The sequence below is a fragment of the Calidris pugnax genome, unplaced genomic scaffold (assembly GCF_001431845.1).
Source record: "Calidris pugnax isolate Ruff unplaced genomic scaffold, ASM143184v1 scaffold276, whole genome shotgun sequence".
NCBI classification, from domain to species: domain Eukaryota; kingdom Metazoa; phylum Chordata; class Aves; order Charadriiformes; family Scolopacidae; genus Calidris; species Calidris pugnax.
The window spans coordinates 81,014-106,986 of NW_015091112.1; the positions used below are offsets into that span (position 1 = coordinate 81,014).

At 40.4% G+C, this 25,973-nt stretch overlaps 1 protein-coding gene across 1 annotated transcript in view; it reads left to right on the plus strand.

Annotated features, from left to right (window-relative positions):
- Positions 1–25,973, plus strand: part of CDC5L (cell division cycle 5 like) — a 36,032-nt gene that overhangs the window by 4,505 nt on the left and 5,554 nt on the right. Inside the window, exons 4-14 of the mRNA XM_014958237.1 lie at positions 436–563; positions 1,328–1,427; positions 1,670–1,888; positions 3,107–3,251; positions 3,371–3,559; positions 5,267–5,415; positions 8,001–8,163; positions 9,551–9,715; positions 11,616–11,696; positions 12,051–12,296; positions 15,018–15,215. Of these exons, the coding sequence (XP_014813723.1) occupies positions 436–563; positions 1,328–1,427; positions 1,670–1,888; positions 3,107–3,251; positions 3,371–3,559; positions 5,267–5,415; positions 8,001–8,163; positions 9,551–9,715; positions 11,616–11,696; positions 12,051–12,296; positions 15,018–15,215 (1,783 nt within the window). The remainder of the gene's footprint in view (positions 1–435; positions 564–1,327; positions 1,428–1,669; positions 1,889–3,106; positions 3,252–3,370; positions 3,560–5,266; positions 5,416–8,000; positions 8,164–9,550; positions 9,716–11,615; positions 11,697–12,050; positions 12,297–15,017; positions 15,216–25,973) is intronic.

Here is a 25,973-nt window from a genome sequence, read left to right on the forward strand (position 1 = left end):
AAGGGAAGGAAATTGCTGTTTTGCCTTGTGAGCTTTCTTAATTCTGGTGTGATTGGTTGAGTATAAAAGCTTAATGGGAAACTCAATTGTTCGTTTTGCCACACTGCCTGAATTCTTGTCCTTACTGCTAAAGATTAGCCAAAGAGAGTTCTCTACTATTAGCTTTGTCAACACTGAATCTTATAATATATTTTATAGTTATAATATATTTTATAGTTACTATGTTGGCTTCTTTCTCCTGTCTGATTTAAGAGTGTGTAAATGTACCACATTCACAAATCTTTTCCTCAGTAATGGTGTAACAGGTTTATGTGTGGTACACAGCACAAGGTTACTTTTTTTAGATCAGTCTTTGGGGCCATTTGAGGGATGGTTATTAGGATCTTGGGGGAAAAAGCTAAGAACCAGTTGTGACTTACATAAATATGTTTTTAGGGACAAAGCTGCTCAGAGAGACAATGAAGAAGAAACTGCTGATGATCCTCGGAAACTTAAACCTGGAGAAATTGATCCAAATCCAGAAACCAAACCAGCCAGGCCAGATCCTATTGACATGGATGAAGGTAAGATAGGAGTTTGTTTACTGTTTTTGACAGAAATCTGATCTCTTTGGTTTTACTTCTTACACAGCCTCTGTACCTTAGGTTTCTTTTGTCTTTTTTTCTCTGCCCCGGTGACTTTTTCTTATGGGTTTTGTCTTATTTCTGTATCTGGCCAATCAGTTACACTTTTCAAATTTTCTTTTCCTTTTCTTGGTGTGTTTTCTGCCTTCCAATCTGTCTTCATCATCTCTTACCATGACTGATTGTTACTTGCTTTGACAGCTACTCTGCTTGTTTGCTTTCTTTTTTCTGTATCTTCAGCTTTACACCTCAGCTCCAGCCTCCCAGATGAGGCTGAAGCACAGGAGGCCTACATGACTTTTTTTCCTTGCACACAGCAATGTTATGAACTAAAAAAATTAACATTGCTAAAATTCCATGAATGGACCAGAGCTGTTTTGAACTGTCACAGGTTCACAAATACAGCGCTCTTGGGTCTGGATGTAAATGAAATCAGAAAATTCTGTAATGCAGTACTCTGAGATGAAGATGGAAATGAAATTATAATTTTGTTAGTGTGGTCTGTTTGCCACTTGATGCAAATATTTTGATTTGCTGTCATTATTATTTGAATTATTTTCAACATTAGGCATTTTTTTCTTAAAGTCTTCATTTCATCTGACCAATGATTCAGCTTTTAAAGATTGCTTTCTGATCTTAGTGTCACTTTTTCTCTTACTCCCATCTTTAAGTGCAAATTCACAACCATATCTGTATAATTGTAGATGAACTTGAAATGCTGTCCGAAGCTAGAGCTCGTTTGGCCAATACACAGGGAAAGAAGGCCAAAAGAAAAGCAAGAGAGAAGCAACTGGAAGAAGCTAGGTAAGCTTGGGCTTTGTTTCATATTTGGGACTGCTTTTGTTGACTCTGGAGCACTTGCAGTGCTTAAAGTCAGGCACAGCCTTAAGTCATTGATAGTCCTTTGTGACAAAAGCTTCATTTTTAATGTTTAAATACATGCAGCCCTGTCTCAGCAGCAGCTGATCAAAGTAATACCAGATCTTAGGATACAGGAGCCACCTATAGGTGTGCACTTTAAATCATGTAGTATTATTTTTTCTTAGACGCCTTGCTGCTCTCCAGAAAAGAAGAGAACTTCGAGCTGCTGGAATTGAGATCCAGAAGAAAAGAAAAAAGAAGAGAGGTGTGGATTATAATGCAGAAATCCCATTTGAAAAGAAGCCTGCCCCTGGTTTTTATGATACATCAGAGGAAAACTACCAGTCCCTGGATGCAGATTTCAGGAAGCTACGTCAGCAAGACCTGGATGGGGAATTAAGATCGTAAGTGTGTGTTGTGCTAAGGAGGGAGCAGTATATTTGAAAAAAACCAACCCAACACATATGTGTAAGTCTGGAAATTTCTGAAATATAATGTGGGCAGGAGTTACATTTTCCATGGGACAGATACCAGTGCAGATTGCTTCTGCCTTTTCAATCTCCTGTATTTTTTATCTTTCTAAAAGGTCTAGTTGAACCCTTTTTCCATGGGAATAAAATTTCTTAGGCACATTATTGCTCTATAAATGGAAATCTTAGGTGTTTTGAGGTTCATTTTCCTTTAGCAGTAGATTTGCTTATGTATTTGCCAGTCTTTCTCCAAGTCATAACATTATCAAGATTGCATACAGGAGTAGATTTTACTTGTTGTAGTATTACTTTTGATGGAATTGTTGTTAAGTAGAATATTCTTAAATACTTAATTTCTTCCCCTTCCCCCAAAAAATCCAAAAATGTACAGTTGAGAAATTAACTGTCCATCTTCACCATCAGCAGTATGGCACAGATTTCATTGTTCAGTTACATTTTCCCACTACTTCTGCCAGCTACTTTTTACTGAAAGGGTAGGTCCAGTTTGGTTTATAATAATAAACCGTGATTTGGTTTATTAACTTGGTATCTAATTAGTTCTTACTGTACAGTTCTTAGTTCAGAGGCTCTGGCAGGAGCTTCAAACTGCCATGAATAACTAAATTATTTTTTGGAGGCTGACTCCGTTGCTGTTTGAAGAAAATACCATTTTTATTGAACTTGGTTCCCGTACCCTTCAGAGAATGTTCATCTTTCCTTAGCAACTGCTGGAGGAAAAAGGACTGTTCACATCCTCTTAATTCTTGCTATCTAAATTCTTGGACTGGCATTTTTTTCTTACTCCAGTGACCCTGCTGACTAGAGCTGAAACAGCCAGTGGTTGCCTGAATTTGGAATTTAGAGGCATTACACAGCCACTTCAGTGACCCTGCTGACTATAGCTTAAACAGCCAGTGGTTGCCTGAATTTGGAATTTAGAGGCATTACACAGCCTTGTTCTTGATTCTACTGCAAGATCTGCAGATCATATCTAATCACTTCCACGCCACAAGGTGGTTCAATCTTCCTGCAACATATTTTATTTCAGGATACGATTTTTGATTAGGGTACAGGCTCTTTGCATTTTGCTTGTTTGCTTACTTTGTAGCTGTCCTGCGTGTTCTAAACGTACTCTTTTATCCATAACAACAGTGAAAGAGAAGGAAGGGAGCGCAAAAAGGACAAACAACATATGAAACGCAAAAAAGAGTCAGACTTGCCTTCAGCTATTCTACAGACCAGTGGAGTGTCAGAATTTACCAAAAAAAGAAGTAAACTAGTGCTTCCAGCTCCTCAGGTAAGCTGTTCATTGATTAATAAATGAGTTACAAGTGCCAATCAATGATTTCTGTTTTGTCAAGTGAATCTCGTGGTTGTATTTTATCTTCTTGCGCCTTGGGTTTTTCTCTTTTAAAGATCTCTGATATAGAACTTGAAGAAGTTGTGAAAGTTGGCCAGGCAAGTGAGATTGCACGCCAGACTGCTGAGGAATCTGGAATTACAAACTCGGCTTCCAGCACTCTTCTCTCTGAATATAATGTGACCAACAACAGCATCGCGCTAAGGACTCCCAAAACTCCAGCAGCACAAGACAGGATCCTGCAGGTAGAGTATGAGCTTTTAGTTTTAGTGCAGTAGTCGGCTGAATAGAAGGTGTAAGTACCATAGAAACATTCCTTAGATAACGTGCAGTAATGGGGCAGTAGTCGGCTGAATAGAAGATGTAAATACCATAAAAACATTCCTTAGATAACGTGCAGTAATGGGCTTTGAACTGGCACATGATCTCCAGGACACACCGAAAGGGATAGAAGCAGATCCACTTCTATCTGATAAGTTATGATGAGTTTTGGGTTTTTTATATCATATGCACACAAGTTTTATCATTAACCGTTCTGCTGGTGTCACATGTTTTTCCCCTTGTCTTGGGTACTTCTCAGCGTTGAAGGTGTATATTGGCTTGTTGCCTACTTACTTCTGCTGTTCAGCTTTTAATTCAATTAATGAGAAGTAATTAACTGCAACAACGCCAAGAATATTTTCCTAGAATTTTATTGGCTTAAAACCACTTAAGACAAAGGTTGTCCTGCTGTTCAGCTTTTACTTCAATTAACGAGAAGTAATTAACTGCAACAGCGCCAAGAATATTTTCCTAGAATTTTACTGGCTTAAAACCACTTAAGACAAAGGTTGTCTAAAACTACCTTTGCAGTCTCTGAATTATATTTGTGTTGCGCTGATTGTGTGAGCGTCCGGGTTCTTTCAAAGATGTAGTGTTGGGTTAAGTTTTGTTATATGTGGGAAAAGGGCTAAATTAAATCAATGCAGATAGTGTGTAAAGCAAACATCTAAAACTACCTTTGCAGTCTCTGAATTATATTTGTGTTGTACTGATTGTGTGAGCGTCTGGGTTCTTTCAAAAACGTAGTGTTGGGTTAAGTTTTGTTGGGTGTGGGGAAACGGCTAAATGAAATCAATGCAGATAGTGTGTAAAGCAAACAAACAAAACTCCACACCCAAAACCAAAAAACAACCCCTGTGTTGACAATGAGCTGTATTTCAACAGTTTTTGTTTTGTGATGGGAGAAAGTTCCTGACTCTACAGGTCATGACCTATGTCTCTGTGTGGTGGTTGCAGGGATGGTCACGTTCACCTTCAAATGTAGTGCTCTGACATCACGTATATCGCAGTATTGTGCATAAACACAGTTCTGTAGATGGGTTAGTAGTATTCTATGGAGATAATTGCTATATGCAGTAGTTTCATTATCTCAGCTCATTTTCAGAGTGCCTGAATTCTTAATTGTAAAAAAAGGGGAAAAAAAAAATAGGAGGGTATTCATAAAAGTCCTGATCGAGTCCTGGACAAAAAAATGACCATGCCTTTTGGAACGTTCCCTTTGAAATGCAGTTTGGATAAACTTCATTGGTGTTGGATTTCAGAGTGGAAGTGTGCTGTTGCCTCTGAAAATCAGGATCCTTAGGATGACTTGAGTGTTCAGTCAGTAATAAATCTTGCAGATTTATGGAGTCTGGCAAACTGAAGGAAGTTGAAATATTAAGTAACCCACTCATTTTTGCAGTTCCAAATTATAATATGTCTTACTGAAGATGAAGATTAAAATCCCTTTCAGTGGAACAATAGGGTTTATAAGTACCAGTGTACAGGAATTAAGAAGCATTAAACATTTTCCACAAACTGATTGATATTTAAATAACTCTTCAGCTCTTACTGCTACTGAATCTGTTAGACATTTATAGTAGAGTCTGACTCTGATTAGTGATGCACTGTGTGTGTTGTCTGTTCTACAGGAAGCACAGAATTTGATGGCTCTCACTAATGTGGATACCCCCCTGAAAGGAGGTCTTAACACTCCCTTGCATGAAAGTGACTTTTCGGGGGTAACGCCGCAGAAACAGGTTGTCCAGACTCCAAATACTGTGCTTTCCACACCCTTCAGGTAAAGCAGACTCTTTTTCTACTGGGTGCTTGACTGGGCATGTGTCTAGTGAAGGTGGGTGGAGGGAGGAGATTGTAATGTGAGAAATAGTAGCTTATGATCAGTTCTTCAAAACAAATTTTAACTTGCTTTTATTTCAAGCCCTTGTTGTACAACTTTCTCCTTCTCTCGAGTCTTTCACAAGCTCAGCCACATCATCTTCATCTGTATTTGTATGGTGTACCACTCACTGGAGTTTTGGTCCAAAATGAGGTCTTCTGTGGTCTGGAGCGATATAAATTCTCCTGAAGTAATACAGGAGTATAAATAGTAAGAGGGAGTGTCCTTCTGCATGTGGATCCTGGCCTTTCCAAAGTATTACCTCGGAGCCAGAGGTGTGGGAGGTCCCTTAGCCAAACCCACATTGAATTTTTGAAAAGCTGGAGTAAATATTTTATAAGCCATATATATCCAAAATGAAATATTTCTTTTATTGCCAATCTAAATAGTATGGAATTGCTGGTTTAACTCTTACCGTGGGTCCTGAATAAATACATATCCCACAAATGCCAAATACCATCCAGCTAAAAAATATTACACTTGGTACATTTGGTCTGTCAATTTTTTCAACTTGGGTTCTAATTTTACTTGTATCATGCTAGTAGGAAAAGTGGAGAATGAAATAAAAAGGACCTTTATGGCAGCTTTTCAAAAGCAGCTTTATTTTGTTGTTTAAATGCTGTGTGCAAAAGCTCTGCTTTTTTTAATTGGATCTACATAAACGAATCATTTTCTGGAGATCTACTGGCGTCAATGCGGTGCAGAATGAATGTAGAGTTTGGCCTGGAGTGATCTGGCTGTTCATTTGGGTTATTTTATATTAAAAAAATGTAAAGACACACTGTTTTTGTTGCTTGTTTGGGGTTGTTTGTAGTATTTTTTTTTTTAGCTTCTGAAGTTCAGATTTGCTCATGTAAACATGGTACCTATGTATCAACTCTGCTGTCTTGCAGAGATGCTGTAACAGTGTGAAAATCCAAGACTTTGAGCAGAGAGAAAAGAAATAATCTATTAAGTGGTTGAAATAAATAAAGGGAAGCCATAATTTTTTAAGGAGGAGCCATCATTGTATAATTTAGGCCAAAGGAACAAATATTTTAAGTACACCCTTTTTTCCTATGGTGGTATGAAATTCATAACATTTTGATGCAGGGTTTTTATGGAAGTTGTTGCCTTGCATGAAGTTGTTTTGTTTTCTTTCACATCCTAGGTATAAGCATTTTCTTAGAAGGTATTAAGCTGAAAATTGTAATAGGGTTTTAAACATTGCATGGAACTGACGTAACTAGAAAAAAACAACCGGCTTACTTGGAAATTGTTTCTTCTGGAAAGTGAACATAAAAGTTTTTCTACAAATATAATCAACAAAGTAAATACATCTTATGAAACATTAGTTTGAAAACATAAAAATTCATTTTTCTGTTTTTTGTGGGTGTCATCCTGCAAATGTTATTGCTTGTATTTGTTTTACTAAATGAGAATTCATAAAAATGGATGAACAACCTCAAGCAAGGGGAAGTATCACTTGCCTCTCCCAGACATACCTGGTAAATAAGGCACTGCTGGATCCCTTTAAAGAGGACCAGTAATGTGTGTCAGGCCATATATATAATTGTGTTTGTCCACCTTTATGGCATCTGCTACCAAATTACAGTAACTAGGAGTAGACGTGATATATTAAATCATCTTGTGCAATCTGTCTGTGCTAGGATTATTCTCTACAACACACATTGATGTTGGAAAATATTTACATAATCGTAGATGAGTACCATAATGTAGGCTTTTTTGTAAAAGTTTTTCACTTTCCTGAGCTTGTTTTCTTTGAGACATTTAACAGTGTCTTATCAGTTTATTATTATCATCATCGCTATGTGAAACCTTATTAGAAGCTGGCAGCAGAAAACCTGTGCCTATATCCAAGACAACATCTGCATGCCTTTCATGTACTACATTATTGGGATAGAGAACAATATTTCTTCCCAGTCTAGAGGAGAAGCAGCTGACGACCACAAAATCTAAGACTTAATCCATCTTGCCTAACCTTAGGTGCTTAAAAGTAATTATTGTAATGTAATTACTTCTTCAGAGGTCAGTGAAAGTGAAGAGGCATCTTCAGAGTGATTCATTCAATTGTAAGGTGGGACAGCTGTTAAGCCACATGAATTCAGAATGAATGACTTGGCACAGGTGTTAGGGAAATCAGAGCTTGCAATTAAATCCTGATTAATGTATCGCAGAATAGTGCCTGGTGACTAGATAATCTCTTCTCTCAGAGTAACAGTGGGAGCTTGTGTTGATGTAGTTCCTGAAACTTCTTTTATCATAGTGATGTGCCTAGATTTCAGCTTGACAGGTTGCATCTTGCCAGGTTTAAACAATTTATTATTCTTCTAGTTGTATATTATGGTTTCACTGCTTCCCAAGGAAAAAAATCTAGATTGTATTTATTAATGCTATTTACATAACTTTTTGTAGCTTTCAGACATTTTCAAGTAGAGTTCTTTGGGGAAAAAAAAAATAAATCACTGTATCTGCACTTCCTCTAGAACACCTTCTCATGGACCAGAAGGCTTAACTCCTCGTGGAGGACTAACTCCTAAACCTGCAGTTGGTACAACTCCTGGTAGAACTCCGCTGCGTGATAAATTGAACATCAACCCAGAAGAGGGAATGGCAGATTACAGCGACCCATCTTATGCAAAACAAATGGTAAGAAGCACTTAAGAAACAGATGTCAGCGTTCTATTAATTTTCAGGATTTTTAATTCTTATCTCCTGAACGAAATTTTATCTTATAGAAGGTGTTATTTCTGCCACTTGTCTCCAGGTCTGTTCTCGTCACCTGATAAAATCAAATCTTTATTTGAAAGAGCAGAAATCTTGCCACTTAGAAGTGTGCTCAGTAAAAGCACTTTTCAGCTATTTGTCAAAGAAGACATAGTTAAGTTTCAGTCCTACTTGAAGAATCTTTGAAGCTGAGCAGGAAATATATCTCAAGGAAAGATTAATTTTTCTTGCAATCCTACACAGCCCTCAAATCCTTCATCATCTTGGCTTCCCACTTTACCTCCAGGACCTTTTCATCAGTCTGTCCTGTTGACAGCATTGAGCTAAAGGAGTTTAATTTTTGCTGTTAGGAGCACTTGGTTTTGAGATGTCCAGTAATCTGAGTCCCATCCAGGTTCTTTCATCGCCTCTGACAACAGATGTTTCCATTCTTGGAGATTCAGCCAGATGTACCCTGCCAATTAGACATGGTATAAAAGGGCATATACCTAATAGGTAGCACCTTGGGAACTCCTTTTATGTGGCTGATTCTGCAGCCTTAACTGTGACTTTGGATTCCAATCTCCCACCAGAGCTATTGATATTTCTCTTTTTTGGGCTAGCTAATGATACCCACTTTAAGTTTTTGGCATGACGGTCTCACAAAAATAACACTTCATGTTCAGAGTTTCAGGATTCCTATTAGCTTGAAGGGTAAGGTTTATTTGATGTCCTTATACTTACTTCGGTTCTGTCTTAGCTTTTTTATAGAAGGAAAACTGAGGCTTCCGTTTCCTGGTGGACTCTACCAGTTTCCAGATCTGGTGCTGTCTGTCTCATTTTTGTGCTGTGCCACAATCCCCAGATTTGTTAGCAACTGCAAGGAAAAGAGTTCCAGTTAGGTTTGCAAATACCCCTGTGTCCCTCGTTAGCATGGACACACTTCCACATATTTTCACTTTCTTGGAAGGTGTTTATGTGAATCTGCTGTTGTACTGAAGCTACTGGGAGGCAAAGGTGCTGTCCTGTCGTTCTATTTGAGTATTTCAGCCTGTTTGAAGATGTCATTAGGTGTTTTTAAGAAAGCCTTGTGTTTATTTTTTGTCATCAGAGAGTTTTTGTGCTTAATAGTCCATAAACTCTGGGGTGGTAGTCTGTAGGCCAGCCTGGCTTAGCCCTTATGTTAGACTTCAAAGATTTTGTTTCTCTTGGCTTTATGGCAGACTAAAATTGCCAGATTATATCAGTCATGTATTTTTCATGTCTGTTAATGTAGCTGAATGGAATTGAATCATATCAGAAGCATTATATCTTGGTGTTATTTCAACAGGAGAGAGAGTCTCGTGAACACCTGCGCCTTGGACTCATGGCCCTTCCTGCTCCAAAGAACGACTTTGAGATTGTTTTACCTGAAAATGCAGAAAAAGAACTTGAGGAACACGAAGTAGATGAAACCTTCATAGAAGATACTGCTGATATAGATGCTCGCAAGCAGGTAGGTCTGTCAGTGAAGCAGATATATTATTTTAAACAAAAGGCACTATTTTCTTTGTGTGGTTTCAGAGTCACATGGGGTTGGAAGGGACCTCTGGAGGTCATCTAGTCCAACCCCCTGCCAGGGCAGGTCCCACCTAGAGCAGGTCGCACAGGAACTTGTCCAGGCAGGTTTTGAATGTCTCCAGAGAAGGAGACTCCACCACCTCTCTGGGCAGCCTGTTCCATGGCTCTGCCACCCTCAAAGTAAGGAAGTTCCTCCTAATGTTTAGGTGGAACTTCTTATATTCAAGTTTGTGCCCATTTCCTCTTGTCCTATCCCTGGGCACCACCGAAAAAAGACCAGTCCCATCCTCTTGAGACCCTACCTTTAAGTATTTGTATGCATTGATCAGATCCCCCCTCAGTCTTCTCTTCTCTAGACTAAAAAGACCCAAGTCCCTCAGCCTTTCCTTGTAAGAGAGGTGCTCCAGGCCCTCATCATCTGTGTAGCCCTCTGCTGTACCCTCTCCAGCAGTTTCCATAGTTTCATACGTGTTTAGTGGAAGTGGTACAGCTTCTACAGAATAACAAAGTAAAACATACCTGTTTTCTCTGCTCCCATCAGAGTATACATATACAGAAGCTACATCAGTTTTCCCTCTGAATCCTTTTCTCTAATTTGTTAATGTTGTGTATCACAAAGCGTTTTCTATGATGAAGTCTCTAAGAAAAGTTGCTGTTTGTGAAACAAGACAGGCATATACAAATTACAGGGAGGCTGGTAGCACACAGATAGGAATCTGCCATGTAGTGAATTGATTACCCAACCAGCCAAGTTGTGAAAGGGTCCCTGATTTTTTGGTTCACTTTGTTTCTGAATCAAGGAAGGCTGGGTAAAACACTTGCTTAAATTCTGCTGCCTAAATAGCTGTATTAGCCAGTAATTAAAGACACTTTAAATTTCTTTTTGTTGATTTTGTTGCCTGTTTTCCACTTAGTGCTTATCCAAATTGTTGTGATGCAAATATGGTTTTGTTATATACCTTCAAATAATTTTTTTTCTAGTTCAAAGAGGTTTTTGCCAACGACTGTGCTTTGACAAGTGAACAAAATATTAAAAAAAAAAAATTTCTTATGCTTTGGTATCTCCTTATACGATAAGTATTTCCCAAAATTTGATTCCTAGCGTGTTCCATTTAGGAAGGAATGTATTACGTACATATATATGGGTATCTCGTGCATACACACCCACTAATAAAAATTCTGCATGAATAGAAATAATTTCTATGTGTAGAATAGAGAAAAGAATTTGAGTTTTGATATCATACAAGAGAATAGCATCCTGCCTTCCAAATAAAGGATGACATGGCTGGGATTAGAACATGGAAGATCTTGGTCATCATTCATGAAGTTTTAGAGAGCGCTGCCTTTTCATGTTATTTATTGCCTGAAAGTGGAATGTAAGCAGAAATCTTTTACACTATCAGAAGTATTGTTTTACTGAAGTAGTTACCTTTATGTCATAGAAGAGTATAAATAGAGTCCTGGCTGCAAATTTGAGTCCACCTTTTCCTGGTGGATTTGCTGTCTGGAGAGTTAGAGCAGATGTCAGACTTGACGTGGAGAAATTTGTAAAAGAGTGAAGTCTGCTGGGGTTGAGGTTGAAGGAGAATTTGGTGGCTTGAAATGACTTTTAGGATCTCTCCTCTTGAAGTTAGCTCTGCTCTTCAGAGGCAGTCAATTGCGATGCCATCGTGTAGAGAGTGACTTGTTATTTGGCTCTGGCTTCATAGCACAAAGTCTTTATACATTAAAGAATCTTTGCTGCAGTAATTGTTCAGGTTTTACATCAGATATGTTTCTAGAAAGCACCTGATTGCATTGCAGTAGGTGGAGTAACACTCTGCTTGTTTGTCTAGGCTCTCCGAGATGCGGAGCGTGCAAAGGAACTGAAGAGAATGCACAAAGCTGTTCAGAAGAATCTACCACGGCCCTCAGAAGTAAGTGGAAACAAAATTAGCTTTTAAGGAATAAAACAGAAGTAAAAGTTATAACCATTATAGGAGGAAATAGAATCTAGGTAGATCATGAGAGAATTATATCTTTATTTGAGGATGTTGATTTCAGTGTTTTGGGAAACTTTATCAGAGAAATTATCATCAGGTACTTCATATGGCCAAGTGAAAGCACAATTGAGGATTTGGGTTGCTGTGTGTGTGTCACATCGTAGGGGATTTTGGCACCTGTTCTGCATGGTTTAGCTGATAATATAAAATTCAGGTGGAGGTCTATGAATTTAATGTGATCTTTGGTGTATATGGTGTTTATGAACCATTTTTTTTATTCCTGGGCAGGTTAATGAAACAATACTGAGACCCTTAAATGTGGAACCACCTCTAACAGACTTGCAGAAAAGTGAAGAGCTAATAAAGAAAGAGATGATTACTATGCTGCATTTTGATCTCTTACACCACCCGTTCGGAGAACAACTTAGTGGTAAGAAGGGGAAAGGCCCCGGATTTGGAAGCAACAATGCAGAACATATGGCTTACTTGGAGCAAAATCCTTATGAGAAGTTCTCCAAAGAGGATCTCAAGAAGGTGAGGATTGTATGGCCTAATTACCAGTGACTTAATGTCTCCTTATGTCGTGGTCCTGTAATATTGCAAAAAAAAAGGTGGATTCAGGCCTGCACAGAATTTAGTTGGGAGATCTCCAGAGGGTTGTATGAAGGGCTATGGGGATAATGTAAGGGCACATTCTCTCTTCCATGAGCTAATGTTAATCTTGGCACTCAGCAGAATGATGAAGATGCTGTATTTGTCTAGAGATGTTGTCTTTTAGATAGTTGTGAATGTATTGTGATTGTTTATTGTTTTAAGTAAGGGTAGGAGCTAGAATACCCCAACAGTTACAAAATTCTACTTTGCTGTTTCTGGAAATTGATGTTAAGTCATTGAGACTTTAACTAGGTGTGGTATCCACCTTCTGCTGCCTGGGCAGTTTGTTACTCCATAATTACTAAGCTTTATTTTTTTTTAATAGTTGTGCAGACTAAATAGGACAGTGGTAGCCAATTTATGACTTTGAGCAGCAAATCAAGTTGTTTAATTATGCTTGTCAAGCTAGATCCAACAGAGCTGTGCTAGTGAGGACCCTGCTGGGTTATGGCAACTGATCTTAAGGCATACCTGGTTAAAAAGTGCTGAATGGGCAGAACTGGTTGTTGCTGGATGAAATGAGTGGGCTGTCTGGGCACTCTGTCCTGTTTTGCATTGTAATCCCAAGTTAAATAGCAGTCCTGTACCAAGGGTTCCGGTTCGGGTTGTTCGTTTATTTAAGCAGCTACAGATGTTGTATTTTGCTGCCAAGTGACAGAGAGACAGTTCAGAGGCACAGTGCTGTGGTTGGCTCGTTCAAAGAGTTTCACCTGTGAAGTTGTGCCAGTAACCTTTGACCAAATGCTTACAGGAATAAAAATGAGTGAAAAGGACAAAATCACGTGCCACCAAGCCATGTGTTTTATGCAGTCTCCTGCTCCCTGAGACTTGGGTCCTGACAATAGCTGTGGTATCTCTACACCTAAATCCCATATTACTTTAAAGTGACTCTAAAGATACACAAGCAGGTTTTAAATCCGTCTCTTTGACCGTATCTGACCAATAAATCAAGTGCCTAAAATGAGAAACACTGAACAGTATGTACTTCCAATTTGCTGTTAAATGAAAAATTACACTTGAAGATTTCTGAGCAGGAGAAGTTAAAGATGGAAAATACAGTTAGATCATGAATTTCACTGCCCTGCCAGTGTCAGATTGTTCCCGTAGGAACACTCTCTGAGTGCTTTCTCTGCTTGTTTTGAAGTGCAACAAGAATTGGGGTTTCTATCACTTCCCTTAGAGACTATTACACAGTCCACTAGTTTTTGTCTGGAAACTTTCTTCGGAGTCTTTGGAAATTTTTTTTCCTAACCGATGGGCAGAAGTTTGCATCCTTGCTGCTGCTTGCTCCCTAACATTCTGTCTAATATTCCCTTTTTGTCTAAAATCAACTTAAAACCAGGAAGTTTTCCTATCTCTGTGCGCTCTTCTGGGGCTTGTTTATTTTGCTTTATTTCTTCATTTGTTTTAGAATATCTTCCAACTAAAATCCCTTCATAAAATGCTTCTTTCTTTTCCTGGTGTGCAGTGTTCTTTTGGGAAGGATTAGCAGTGCTGCTGAGCTCTTAAAGCTGGGGAGCTGTTTTGGTGCCTCAACTAAATAGCTTTAAGCAGTTCCTTACAGTATGCAAATAGTGGCTAATTGAAAGTGAAGCTGTATAAGATTTAGCTTTGTTAGGTGTGGTTAGAGTACTCCTTTTTTATCTGTCTTGACCATCGAGGACAAGTAGTTAATTTTCCCCGGTATCCCTGGAATCATCTAATCTAGTGATACCTGAATTACTTCTTGGGCAATATATTTTTATAAAACATCTGTCTGCTTGTAGTGAGACGTCTGCTGCTGATAGGGAAATTTGTGGTGCACATATAAATCCTGTTGAAAGGGAAGACTTATAATACATATACTTACATATATATATATATACACTAAATATATACTTATAATTACCAAGGTCCAGACTGGCAAAGTTACTTGAGCTTTTTATTTACAAATAAAATCGGAAGGTCCTGGGTCCCTATGTAGTTTTGTGGGCCAGGCTAGTAAGAGTTGTGAGAATAACATGAATCTTTTCAGTTCACTGTAAGTTAGTTCATGAACTAAGCTGGAAACAGAGGAATGCTCATATCTCCCTAGTCCTTCTCCAGCAACAGAATGTGTGTTAGTTGAAGTCAGAGTAGTATTTCCTGCAATGGAGCTTATAGAGCTCACCCGTTAATATTTAAAGTTGACTTTCCAGGTTGGGTGGAGAAGGGCAAGCAAAAGGAAATGAAAAGTGATTTTTTGTTTCGTAGAACAGCTGCTTCTGTCTGTACAGTTCTCCCTCCCCTCAAGGTCCTTGCTTTTATCTCTTTTCTTCTGCAGCAAGATGAAGTATCTCGCTGTGCCGCAGCTTTCATTAGCTACAGCAGAGTGATGTCAAGTTTGGCCAAATTATATAAAATGAGGGATAGTTGCGCTGTGAATACCCTTCTAGCCAGGGTTTCATTTATAATCCACAGCATCTGTGTTAGATTTCATAGTTAGCTTAACCTGATGGTGAGCTTTTCGTCTGAAAAGAGAAACTGCCCCCGTGAATTGCACACTGAAGGATTGAAAACAAGAGGAATTTTCTTGTATCCTGGGTATTGTAACTGCAATTTATTTCTTATCATTTCCAACAGGCACAGGATCTGCTGGCGCAAGAGATGGAAGTGGTAAAGCAAGGAATGGGGCATGGAGAGCTCTCAAGTGAAGCTTATAACCAGGTGTGGGAAGAATGTTACAGCCAAGTGTTATACCTGCCTGGACAGAGCCGCTACACGAGAGCTAACTTGGCCAGCAAAAAAGACAGGATAGAATCACTTGAAAAGAGGCTTGAGGTCAGTGTTGCTTTTTTCTGCTTTTTGCACCCACATTTATGTTTTTTTAGTTTCTCCCCATGTGTTTTGTTTCTTTTTTTTCCTGTGTAAGAGTTACAGGTTACTTTATAAATCATTCGGGTCTTTTGGTGGGACTCCTTCGAAAAGGTTGTTAAGAAGTTCTCCTTGGGAGCTCATAGATGTTCTTGAGATGTTTAAATCACCTTCTCTCATGCTTCTCCTTTTCTTAAAACACCCCTAGAGTATTCCCCTCCCTCCCAGGTTTCTCTTTGCGCTATTAGCTGTAAGACTGCTCATCTCACCCACTTTATTCTCAGCTGGAGAGAAGGTCAGGTTCTCCTTTCTCTTAACTCCATAGGGGATTTTTTTGCTGTTTTCTTAATCTCCGCTGATCTTTCTAGTTTTGCTCTTTGTCCCTGCTAATGATCAGTATAAGATATTTCAGAGAGAGATGCTTAAAGACAACATCTCTGTCCCAAAACTCCTCTCAGGTTCTCTCTCCAACTTAAGGTTTGGTTTCTGATAGCCCTGAATTCATGCCAGACTGGCATCCTCTGCCGCTTCCAGTGGTTCCCTCCAAAAAAGAGACCAGTGGACGTTTGTGGTCCCGTTCCTCTTTGTCAGGAAATACTGCATGGAGTTTGAGCCCTATGGCAGGGAGCTGGTATTGAGGGACCAAGAACTGAAACTGCATCTCTTTCTGCTGCGTTGTAGAGTGCAGCATTCTCCAGTGTCAACATGCTTGCATCAGTTTATTCAAAATGCAACAGTCACAGGCCTTAACGAGGCATTTCAGATTTGGTAGGATGTCTGGGATGGAGGGAGTTGTGTGTGGAGAGGAAATCGTTTGAGGTATGGTGCACTAAGTAGAAGAAAGCAGTTCAAAACCCTTGACACTGATTTCCCTTGCTCTGTCCCCTCTCTAGAGTTTCACCCAGGCGCTCCACACAAAACACAAAAATATACAGCTTTCATCATAAAAAAGTAACCTGGTTTTAAATGGTGTCTTCCCACAGAACATGTGTTTGTTCGGACTTGCAGTTAAGTCAGTAACTGCTTTCCAAAATACCATTTTAGCCTAAAGGTCTCTCTAAATTATGCAGATTATTTTTTTCCGTGGTAAAAGGAAACTTTTTTTTTTTAAAGTTCTTCTGTATTTAACATCAACGTAGCTACTGTTGCTAGAAGTAAACCTCCTCAAACAGCTACCACCGCAGAATAACACAAGGAAGGGGGCCAGAAAGGCTGAATTTTCGCGTGATTCATACACGTGAATGTGTGTTTTGTAAAGTCTGTTGGTCAGGAGTGTTGCCCAGGTATAGACTCCGGGGTTGTTCACCTGCACGTAGCCCAACAGCCAAGCTATTTAGCATCAATAGGAGAGCCCTTGTTGTGTGGCTCCTCACCCAGCAGAGAGCACCATTGCCCTGCCCAACGCTGCCCGCTCTGCTCTACTCTTTATTTTCACCAAAAAAACCCCAACATCCACCCTAGGATGTGAGCAGAGCAGCAGGCAGCTTGCATGGCAGCGGGGGGGGGGGGGCTGTGCTGGCCTCCCGCCAGCCATCCCAGGGCTGCACCTCATTTGTGTACAAACTCTTTTGAAATTTAAATGTCTTACGCCCCAAAACGACATTAGAAGTGCGTTATTATTAACGTTGCAAAGTCAAAACGGTCCCAAGTTAGGGAATGCGCAAACAGCCTTCCTCTGGCAGCCTTAATTTGCCTATGGATATGCCTTATGAGACAGCCTTTAATTTCATGATTACAGCCTGGTTTTTTCCGCAGACTCCTTTACTGCACAGGGTGGATGGTGCTTGCTTAATGAGTAGCTATTGAATATTTTGTTTTCTTCTTTATTGTTTGGCATGTGGCCCTGTGCCTTTAAGCTGCGCGCCGTTCCTGCGCTCTAAATTGGTTAGTTCTGTGTGGGCTTTCTTGTGCTGTTGGGTTTCTGTTCTCCCCCCAATATTTGAATGAGTAGTTGGTGGTGGGATGCTCATTAATGATACTGAAGCAAAAAAGTAGCATCAAGTCATCCACTCATCAAACTCCTGTTGCGTCTGTTCAGAGAATCATAGAATTGCCTGGGTTGGAAGGGACCTTTCAGATCATCTAGTCCAGCCATCAGCCTACACTGACAAAACCCATCACTAAACCATATCCCTAAGCACCACCTCTGCCCATCTTTTGAACACTTCCAGGGATGGGGACTCAACCGCTTCCCTGGGCAGCCCGTTCCAATGCTTAATAACCCTTTCAGTGAAGGAATTTTTCCTAATACCCATCCTAAACCTCCCCTGGTGCAATTTGAGGCCATTTCCTCTTGTTCTATCACCTGCTACTTGGGAGAAGAGATTGACTCCCCCGGCTACACCCTCCTTTCAGGGAGTTGCAGAGAGGGATAAGGTCTCCCTTCAGCCTCCTTTTCCCCAGGTTAAACACCCCCAGCTCCCTCAGCTGCCCCTCAAAAGACTTGTGCTCTAAGACACCTCACCAGCTTCGGTGCCCTACTCTGGACACACTCCAGCACCTCAATGTCTTTCTTGTAGTGAGGGGCCCAAAACTGGACACAGTATTTGAGTGTGGTGGTGGGACCTCCCCAGTGCCGAGTACAGGGGGACGATCACTTGCCTGGTTCGTTCTATAAGCGCTCATTGCTTTGTGGTCACAAGATGGTCACCCCTGAAGCAAAATACAAATCCGAGATCTTGCCAAGAAGAAAAATCAGGCTTCATTTGCTACCAACATGGCATGGGGCACCATGGAAGAGAGCTACCAAAACCCAGCTAGCTATGTCTGTGATCCATCGCTGCAATGATCATAGAATCATAGAATTGCCCAGGCCGGAAGGGACCTCCAAAGGTCATCTAGTCCAACCTCCCCGCAGTCAGCAGGGACACCACCAACTAGACCAGGTTGCCCAGGGCCTCATCGAGCCTCTCCTTGAATATCTCCAGGGATGGGGCCTCAACCACCTCCCTGCCTAGTTCGTTCTATAAGCGCTCATTGCTTTGTGGTCACAAGATGGTCACCCCTGAAGCAAAATACAAATCCGAGATCTTGCCAAGAAGAAAAATCAGGCTTCATTTGCTACCAACATGGCATGGGGCACCATGGAAGAGAGCTACCAAAACCCAGCTAGCTATGTCTGTGATCCATCGCTGCAATGATCATAGAATCATAGAATTGCCCAGGCCGGAAGGGACCTCCAAAGGTCATCTAGTCCAACCTCCCCGCAGTCAGCAGGGACACCACCAACTAGACCAGGTTGCCCAGGGCCTCATCGAGCCTCTCCTTGAATATCTCCAGGGATGGGGCCTCAACCACCTCCCTGGGCAACCTGTTCCAGTGCTCCACCACCCTCACAGTGAAGAACCCTCTCCTAATCTCCAGTCTAAATCTGTTCCCCTCCAGCTTGAAGCCATTGCCCCTCGTCCTGTCACTACAGGCCTTTCTAAACAGGTTCTCCACAGCCTTCCTTTAGGCTCCCTTCAGGTACTGGAAGGCTGCTATTAGGTCTCCCCGGAGCCTCCTCTTCTCCAGGCTGAACAACCCCAGCTCCCTCAGCCTGTCCTCGTAGCAGAGGTGCTCCATCCCCCTGATCATCCTTGTGGCCCTCCTCTGGACCCTCTCCATCAGGTCCATGTCCTTCTTATGTTGAGGGCTCCAGACCTGCACACAATACTCCAGGTGAGGTCTCACCAGAATGACATTCCATGTCTATGTAGCTGCATCTCTGCAGATGAGCTGGGAGACTGGAGCACTGCTGGACACAGCTAATCACTTGGTGCACTTAAAACTGAGAGCACAAACTGGGGGGTGGTGTGTGTGTGTCTGTGTGTGTTCAAAATACCACCCAGCCCAGTTCCATCAGGCACCCAGGTGCCTTGCTCTGGGTTGCTCTGCCCCACGGCTGCAGGTGCAGCCAAAGTTCTGCGCTGCCTTTCACGGCTCGGGGTTTGTTGAGTGCAGGTGGACTCTGCAAAGTTAAATTTGAGCTGAAAATCTCTCCCAAGTGTGTGCAAAATGCAGTTTAGTGCAGCTCGGTTGCCTGACCTATTTAAAAGGCCCTTCCTAAAAGCAAGATATACATACACAGTTTTCCAAGTATAGGTCACCAGCTGAATCATTTTTGAAAATAATAAATAAAAAGCCTGGCAGTTTAATGAACAAATGCATACACAATAAAGGAGGAACACCACTTTTTTTTCTTTTTTTTTCCTAACCCATTCTCAGCAATGGCCGAATACACAATAAAGGAAGAATACCACTTTTTTTTTTCTTTTTTTTCCTAACCCATTCTCAGCAATGGCAAAACCCACCTTCATTTTAATGTTTTCCCAAGGAAAATTGTCTGAAAGCAATATCAGTTGAAATAGATATTTTAATGGGAAGTATCAGACAACCTTAATGAAAAGCAGGGATATTAGCTCAGCTTTCAATACTCTTAACTTCCTTTGAAAGAGTAGAAACTAAAATAGAGTTTGCCAGCAACAGAAACTGGTGTTGGTCAGCTTTTGGGGCTGCTTCTCCTTCATATTTTGCTAAGATCATTAGGAAAAAAAAAACCTAAATGAGAGTTTAGTGATATCTGCTGGAGAGAGCTGCACATCGGATAGTCACTGTCTAATACTTCCACGTGGGACTGCTAACACCCTGCAGATCCTGTGTTTAAAAAGCAGCTATTTCTAGTTCTTCTATGTCTTCGTTGCTCAGAGATTGCTGGGTGGATTGATGGCGTGGACAAACCCTTGTCTTTTCTCTTAATTGGCCTGTTTTCACTGCCTGAGTGATTTAGTGGTGGCAGCCTTGTATATGTTGACATGACATTTATCTTTCTGAAATTGATGGTGATATCACAAACAGATTTGTGCTGTTATTGATGAACTTGAGGAGGGAAAGTGGAGCAGTTGCGGAGAGCTTCTGTTTGGCTGGATATCCTGTCCAGGCATCAGCAGCAGTAATGCAATAGTTTTAATACTGGAATGTACTGCTACGTATTAGTAATACTTTCCACTTCTCCTTTATTTTGAGGGGTTTGGGCTCTTTGAATGTGTTACTTAATGTGGCTTAAGAGTGTTACAAGATTAGTATGTGAACTTTTTTGCATTATGGTTGGGGAGTTTCAGGCCGAGGCAAGTGAATCCCTGTGACTTCACTCTGTGTCTGTGGTACAGCTTAAATTTACTTGAATCCTGGTGGGATTTTCTGATCTTCCCAGTAGTTTTTAGAAGTCCATTGTGTTTGTTCAAGGCTAGGCTACACTGCAGAAGTAGGCTTTTCAAAAATGGAACTTTTCTTGTGCTTACAGTTGCATTTAGTTACTGCTGCTGTTCTCTGCAATACCTTGTACTCCCTTCCCTTCCACGCAATATATTTATAAAGAAAAACTTTTCTACCTAAGGTAGAAACCTTATCAAATGAAATGAGGTAGTAAAGGCATCTATTTAACAAGCTACTTGCTTCCCTCATAATGTAGAAACTTCCTGCCAGCATTATTTTCCCTTTGTAGACAGTTCATAATGTTGGCTTGCAGCATACAACTATTCTTATTCAGACTGTGGTCATTAATGTCATCATTTCAGGTGATTGCTAAATTACAAACACTATTGAAAGTCTACAGGAGAGGAAGCTGTAGTTACACTGTATACACAAAACATAGTAAATTATCTATTCTTTGCAATATCTAAGATACACTGAGATGGTAGTTTACCAGTCCAAAGTGTCCATTTTTGCTTTTGGTTGCGCCCCAAGTCCTCTGAATGAATTTACATTGAAAACCAGTTGCTCAGCTGGAGTTTTATTGGTTACACGGTACAATGCTGCAAGGTGGATCACTTACTAGTTTATTGGAGTTTGTATTTTAATTTCTCTCTGTAGTTTACATGCTTCTAAAGCTCGCGGTTTCTTTTGGATTTTCAGGTGTGCAGTTACTGACAAAATACCTGGAGAAAATAAGAGCATTTATAAGACTAGGAATAGAGAAACTACTCTAAAATATGGTGGAATCTCTGAATAGTCTACTTTTATGGACATGTATATTCATTTGCACTGCTGTGTTGCCTTTGTGAAATACATTTGTTGGGGTTTTTTTTAATGAGGTCTGCTGAAAATGTAGTTGGTACCAGATCACATCTGAGGAAATAGTCTACTTTTATGGACATTTATGTTCATTTACACTACTGTGTTGCTCTTGTGAAATACATTTGTTGGGGTTTTTTTAATGAGGTCTGCTGGAAATGTAGTTGGTACCAGATCACATCTGAGGGTTATCTGTGGTCTTCGTTGTCAAGCTGTTTGGACTCTGATAGATCTAACTGTTTATGCAACAGCACTGCTGTGGTGTCTGATTCTGCTTAATATACAGTTGATCATCAGAGTAAATGTATTTAGTGTAGCAGTTATGGAGGGTATATACTTCTCCTGGAGAGCACAGATCGTGGCAGATCCCTTAGGAATTGTCTTTACCCGTGTGTGAAAACACTTTTACTGCTGACCAGAATGGTCACCATGCAGTTTGTACTATAGCTGGGATGCTCTAACATATTAGCTTCTGCCAGAAAGGGTCAGAGCTACTTATTATTTCTCCAGCTGCCCCCTGCCATTACTTCTGACCACGTACCAGTGCTCTTGTAACTGTGTGGTAATCTGGATCAGTTCATTGAATTGGCAGAAAATTAATTATTTTTAGATTAAGCAGCCCACCCCTTTCCACAGTAGCCGGATATTAGATCAGCTTAGCTGTAACACATCTCGTCTTTGCTTGCCAAATTTTAGAATATTTGTGAGATCCACAATGAAGGTAACCCCTAACTTGTAACAAGTAAAGCAATAAATAAAAGTTTTTGTATTTCCAAGGTTAACTTCTGCCTACAGTAAGGAAAAAAGTGCCAGGGAAGATAAACGGATTTAGCCAGAAATCTTGTGCTTTCTTTCTAGAGCAGGTGAGTATTTATTGCCTGTTTTTGAGCAAGTCCCATAAGTTTGGATTTGATACACCTTATTTTATCCTCCTAAGTAAAACAAAGCTGCAGTTGCCTTAGGCTCCCTTTGTTTCTGGTAGAGACTGAGGCACCCCTGGAGAGCAGCTTGGCCCATTTAAGAGTTGAATTTCCCTCTCAAGTTTCCTGTTTTTCTCTTTTTATTACAGAGGCACCTAGAGCACCTCAGAGCAGTGAAACAAAACTAGGTCTTAATGTCTCCCTTGATTCATCTGTCACTAGAAAAGGAATAATGTCTGCCTTATGGGGCTCTGTAGTTTGGTTTGCAGAGCACTTGTAGACCCGTGACTGAAAAACACTAACACTATCTAAAATTGCTGTTAAACGCTGCTTTTCAGAGGAAAATGCTACTAATTGATTTTTATACCAGTTCTCTTACAATTAACTGACTGTGGGACCTTTGGAGGAGATGAACACTGGAGGTTCCTTCATATTCTTATTTCTGTGATCTTGCCTATGAGTCTGAAATTTGTCTTCAGATCGGACTGTTCTGTTAGCCTTTCTTCTAAGGTCATAATTTTCAGGGGCTGAGAGCTTTTTGTGTAGTAAAAGGTCTTTTTCTGCTTGTCCTCAGTCCAGGATTTGCCAAAATGTTGGAAATGAGCAATGAAATGATTCTTTAAAAATAAGCTTTAAAAAAGCAGTTACTTTTTGTTCAGCCAGTTGCCCTTAGTCTAGTGAGAGTTTTTTTTCCTTCATGTCTAAAACCATTGATTTCCTCTGTGGTGGTTGGTGAAATCAGGTTTCACGTTTGGAAAGGTAGTTCATAATGACAATTTATGTGCTTAGAAATGAAGTTCAGCATTGACAGAGCTTTTTGTTGCAAAAGGCCTTTGCACACCATCGCTGTTGAAGATTGTTTTTGGACAGAGAAAAGCATAAATCGATGTGGTGTTTTTCTGGAAGCTGCCTCATCTGCAGACCTGTTGCTCTTCAAAGCCTGACCTAACTTGAAGCAGCATCAGAACCTGTGAATGCTGGACCAGCTTGAGTTGCTGCTCACAAAGTAACTTGTTTCATTTATACTTCAGTAATTCTAGCTGCTGAAATAAAGCAGCAGTGACTGCTGCGAGCTCATCATGGGGCTTCTGCTCTGTATTGAGAGGGAGCCAGGCTGTTTCCTAACTTGTTTACTGCATGGGCTTCCACAAGATTGTTAGCTTCTTCTCTGGAAGACACCAGTCCAAGATCTCTGGGTTTGCAGTGAAAGTTTTTGAAGGTAATTACACTGTGCTCGCTGCCGTATTATCTCGTCAGACACAGCAGTAACTGATGTTTGCTTACAGTTCATCAAAGCTTTTAGCCTGAGGTAGTTGTTGCTCTCTGTGATCTTACTGTAGTGTTTTTTTTCCAGGGAGAGTTAGAGAGTTTTCAGAAAAGCTTAGTAAAAATAAATTATTTGTTATTCTTCTTAAACTGTGCTTTTCTAGATGTGTTTCTACTGTGATATCTGGGTTCACTGATAATACTGCCAGTCTTAGGAGCAATTCCCAAATAAAAATATTCAAAGAGGACTTTAATATAATCATTGAAGATCAAGTGCTAACTTATCCAGTAACTTTCTGGATTATTCTAGATAGTTGGATGCTATTAACTTCTGTGGTAACGCTTGCTCTTGATGTACCCTGTGCTATCTTTACTCAACAGTCCTACTACCTCGTATTATGACATTTGAAGGCAAGAAATCACAATTTCTGAAACATAGTTTTAGTTTTAACTGTGAGCAGAGAGAACAGCCTTCCACCTATATGAGTAAATCGTAATGATACATGATCTGCATAACAAAGTTCAATATAGGAATTTATGTTGAGGCTTGTCTGTTATGGGGAAAGGTAACTTTATGTTCTTATGCAAGCTTTGAACATTTGGTCTATTTTGAGTTGTGAAGTCGCAGTTGCATACCAGCTGTGCCTTAATAGGAGGGTAACCTGTGACTGAATCTTTCCATGAAAAACTTTGTGTGATCCCAATCAATTAAATTTAAATCCTACTTTGTCATCTCTGGAAGTGTTCAAGGCCAGGCTGGATGGGCCTTTGAACAACCTGCTCTAGTGGGAGGTGACCCTGTCCATGGCAGGGGTGTTGAAACTCGATGATCGTTAAGGTCCCTTCCATCTCTAACCATTCTGTGATTCTATGAATTTACATGCTCTGTCGCTTTTTGACTGTTGTCTTGTACTAACTCATAGGTAGGAGAGGCTCTTGCTCTGTCCCTTTTTGACTGTTGCCTTGTACTAACTCATAGGTAGGAGAGGCTCTACAGAGAGTTTTGCCTGGTTAAAATTTAGGCAGATGAAATAGTGTTTCTGTTCAAGAGCATAGGAACAGAAAAATCATTTTCAATAGAGCAATTAATGAATTTTTGTTTAAAAATGTGCGATTGTAGAGTGTGCCATCAAACCTGTAAGGGCAGAACACTTGAACATGCACAGAGGATGCCCTGGTGTCCGTGGTGGTTGTCTCTGGGGTGGTTTGAACTGCTGGTGAAAGCTGTTGGGTGTAAGCTGGTGTGGGAGCAGAAGGTTGTCATCTCAGCCTGCGTTGTCTCATTCCAGCTGCTCTGACCGACTGAGCCGAAATGAGGCAAGTTCACAACCCCTACTATTTAAATGAAGTTCATCCAGCTCCTGCCAGCAGGATTGAGTATGGGAGGGCCGCTTGTGGGTCTGAGGAGAGGAAGGAAGTTATAGTAATGTTTGGAGAAGTCCTATATAGGTTCCAAGAGTAACCTATTCAGTCAGCGTAGCTGAAGCTGGCAGAGGATTTCTCTGCACAAGCGAAGCAACTTTATGATGATATGTTGATTCTCCAAGGTCATGGAAGAAGTTGGTTTACTTTGACTAAGTAAAAGGCTTTGGTAAGAACATGCAGCAGTTTTTCTTCCATGTTTTTTATCCATCAGGCATGATTAAGAAGATCAACTAGAAGATGAGAGAGCTTAATGCTGTTCAGGGATTACCAGAAGCTCCACATTTAATGGAAGGAAAACAGAGCAGTCAGTACAGGGAAGAACAGCTCTTTGAACCAAGGAGGGGTGTCCTCAGTAGACTTAGTGAGATGAGGAATTGTGAAAATGCCATTTTGTGAAGGCACTTGAGCCCTTCCTTCCTCAGGGCTGGGTTTTCTTAAATCTTTCCCGGTGGATATTTGCTCTCATAAGCAGTCTTTCCCTGTCCTTTGTTGTCCTTAGTTAAACCTTACAAGTAACCTCATATCTAAAATTCCCTTGCCAAATTCATATCCCTCTTCCTTTCTGAGTGGACAGACTAATTTTTCGCAATGATCTTTGGGATATTTAAAACATGCTGTTGTGTCTTTCCTCATTTTCTCTATTTTTGTTAGTTGGAGAAAAAACAAACACAAATACTTCCTGTTTTTTCAGCCAGTCTCTCTTTTCTAGATCATATTTTATAAACCTCTGATTATGTCTGTTGCTCTGTTTTGGTTTCTCTTCCTTGGATCTCTAGCGTAGGATTGAAAATTGAACATAACTCTGGTAGGGATGAGGGAAGGCTTTTACATAAGAGATTTGGGATGGAATGAGGCTCTCACACTTGCCCTAACATCACAGATCGTTTTACCCCATGTCTGTACATGCTGTTCTCATTTTGCTATAGCTGGTACAAAAGTCAGCGGAACCAAAGCTGGCCAAGGAGCAGTACAAAATAAATAACTAAGTGGAGAAATCTTTCAAATGTCTTTACGTTTTCTGCCTGGTTCAGGGGGGAAATGGTTGTCAGATTTTACTGAAATC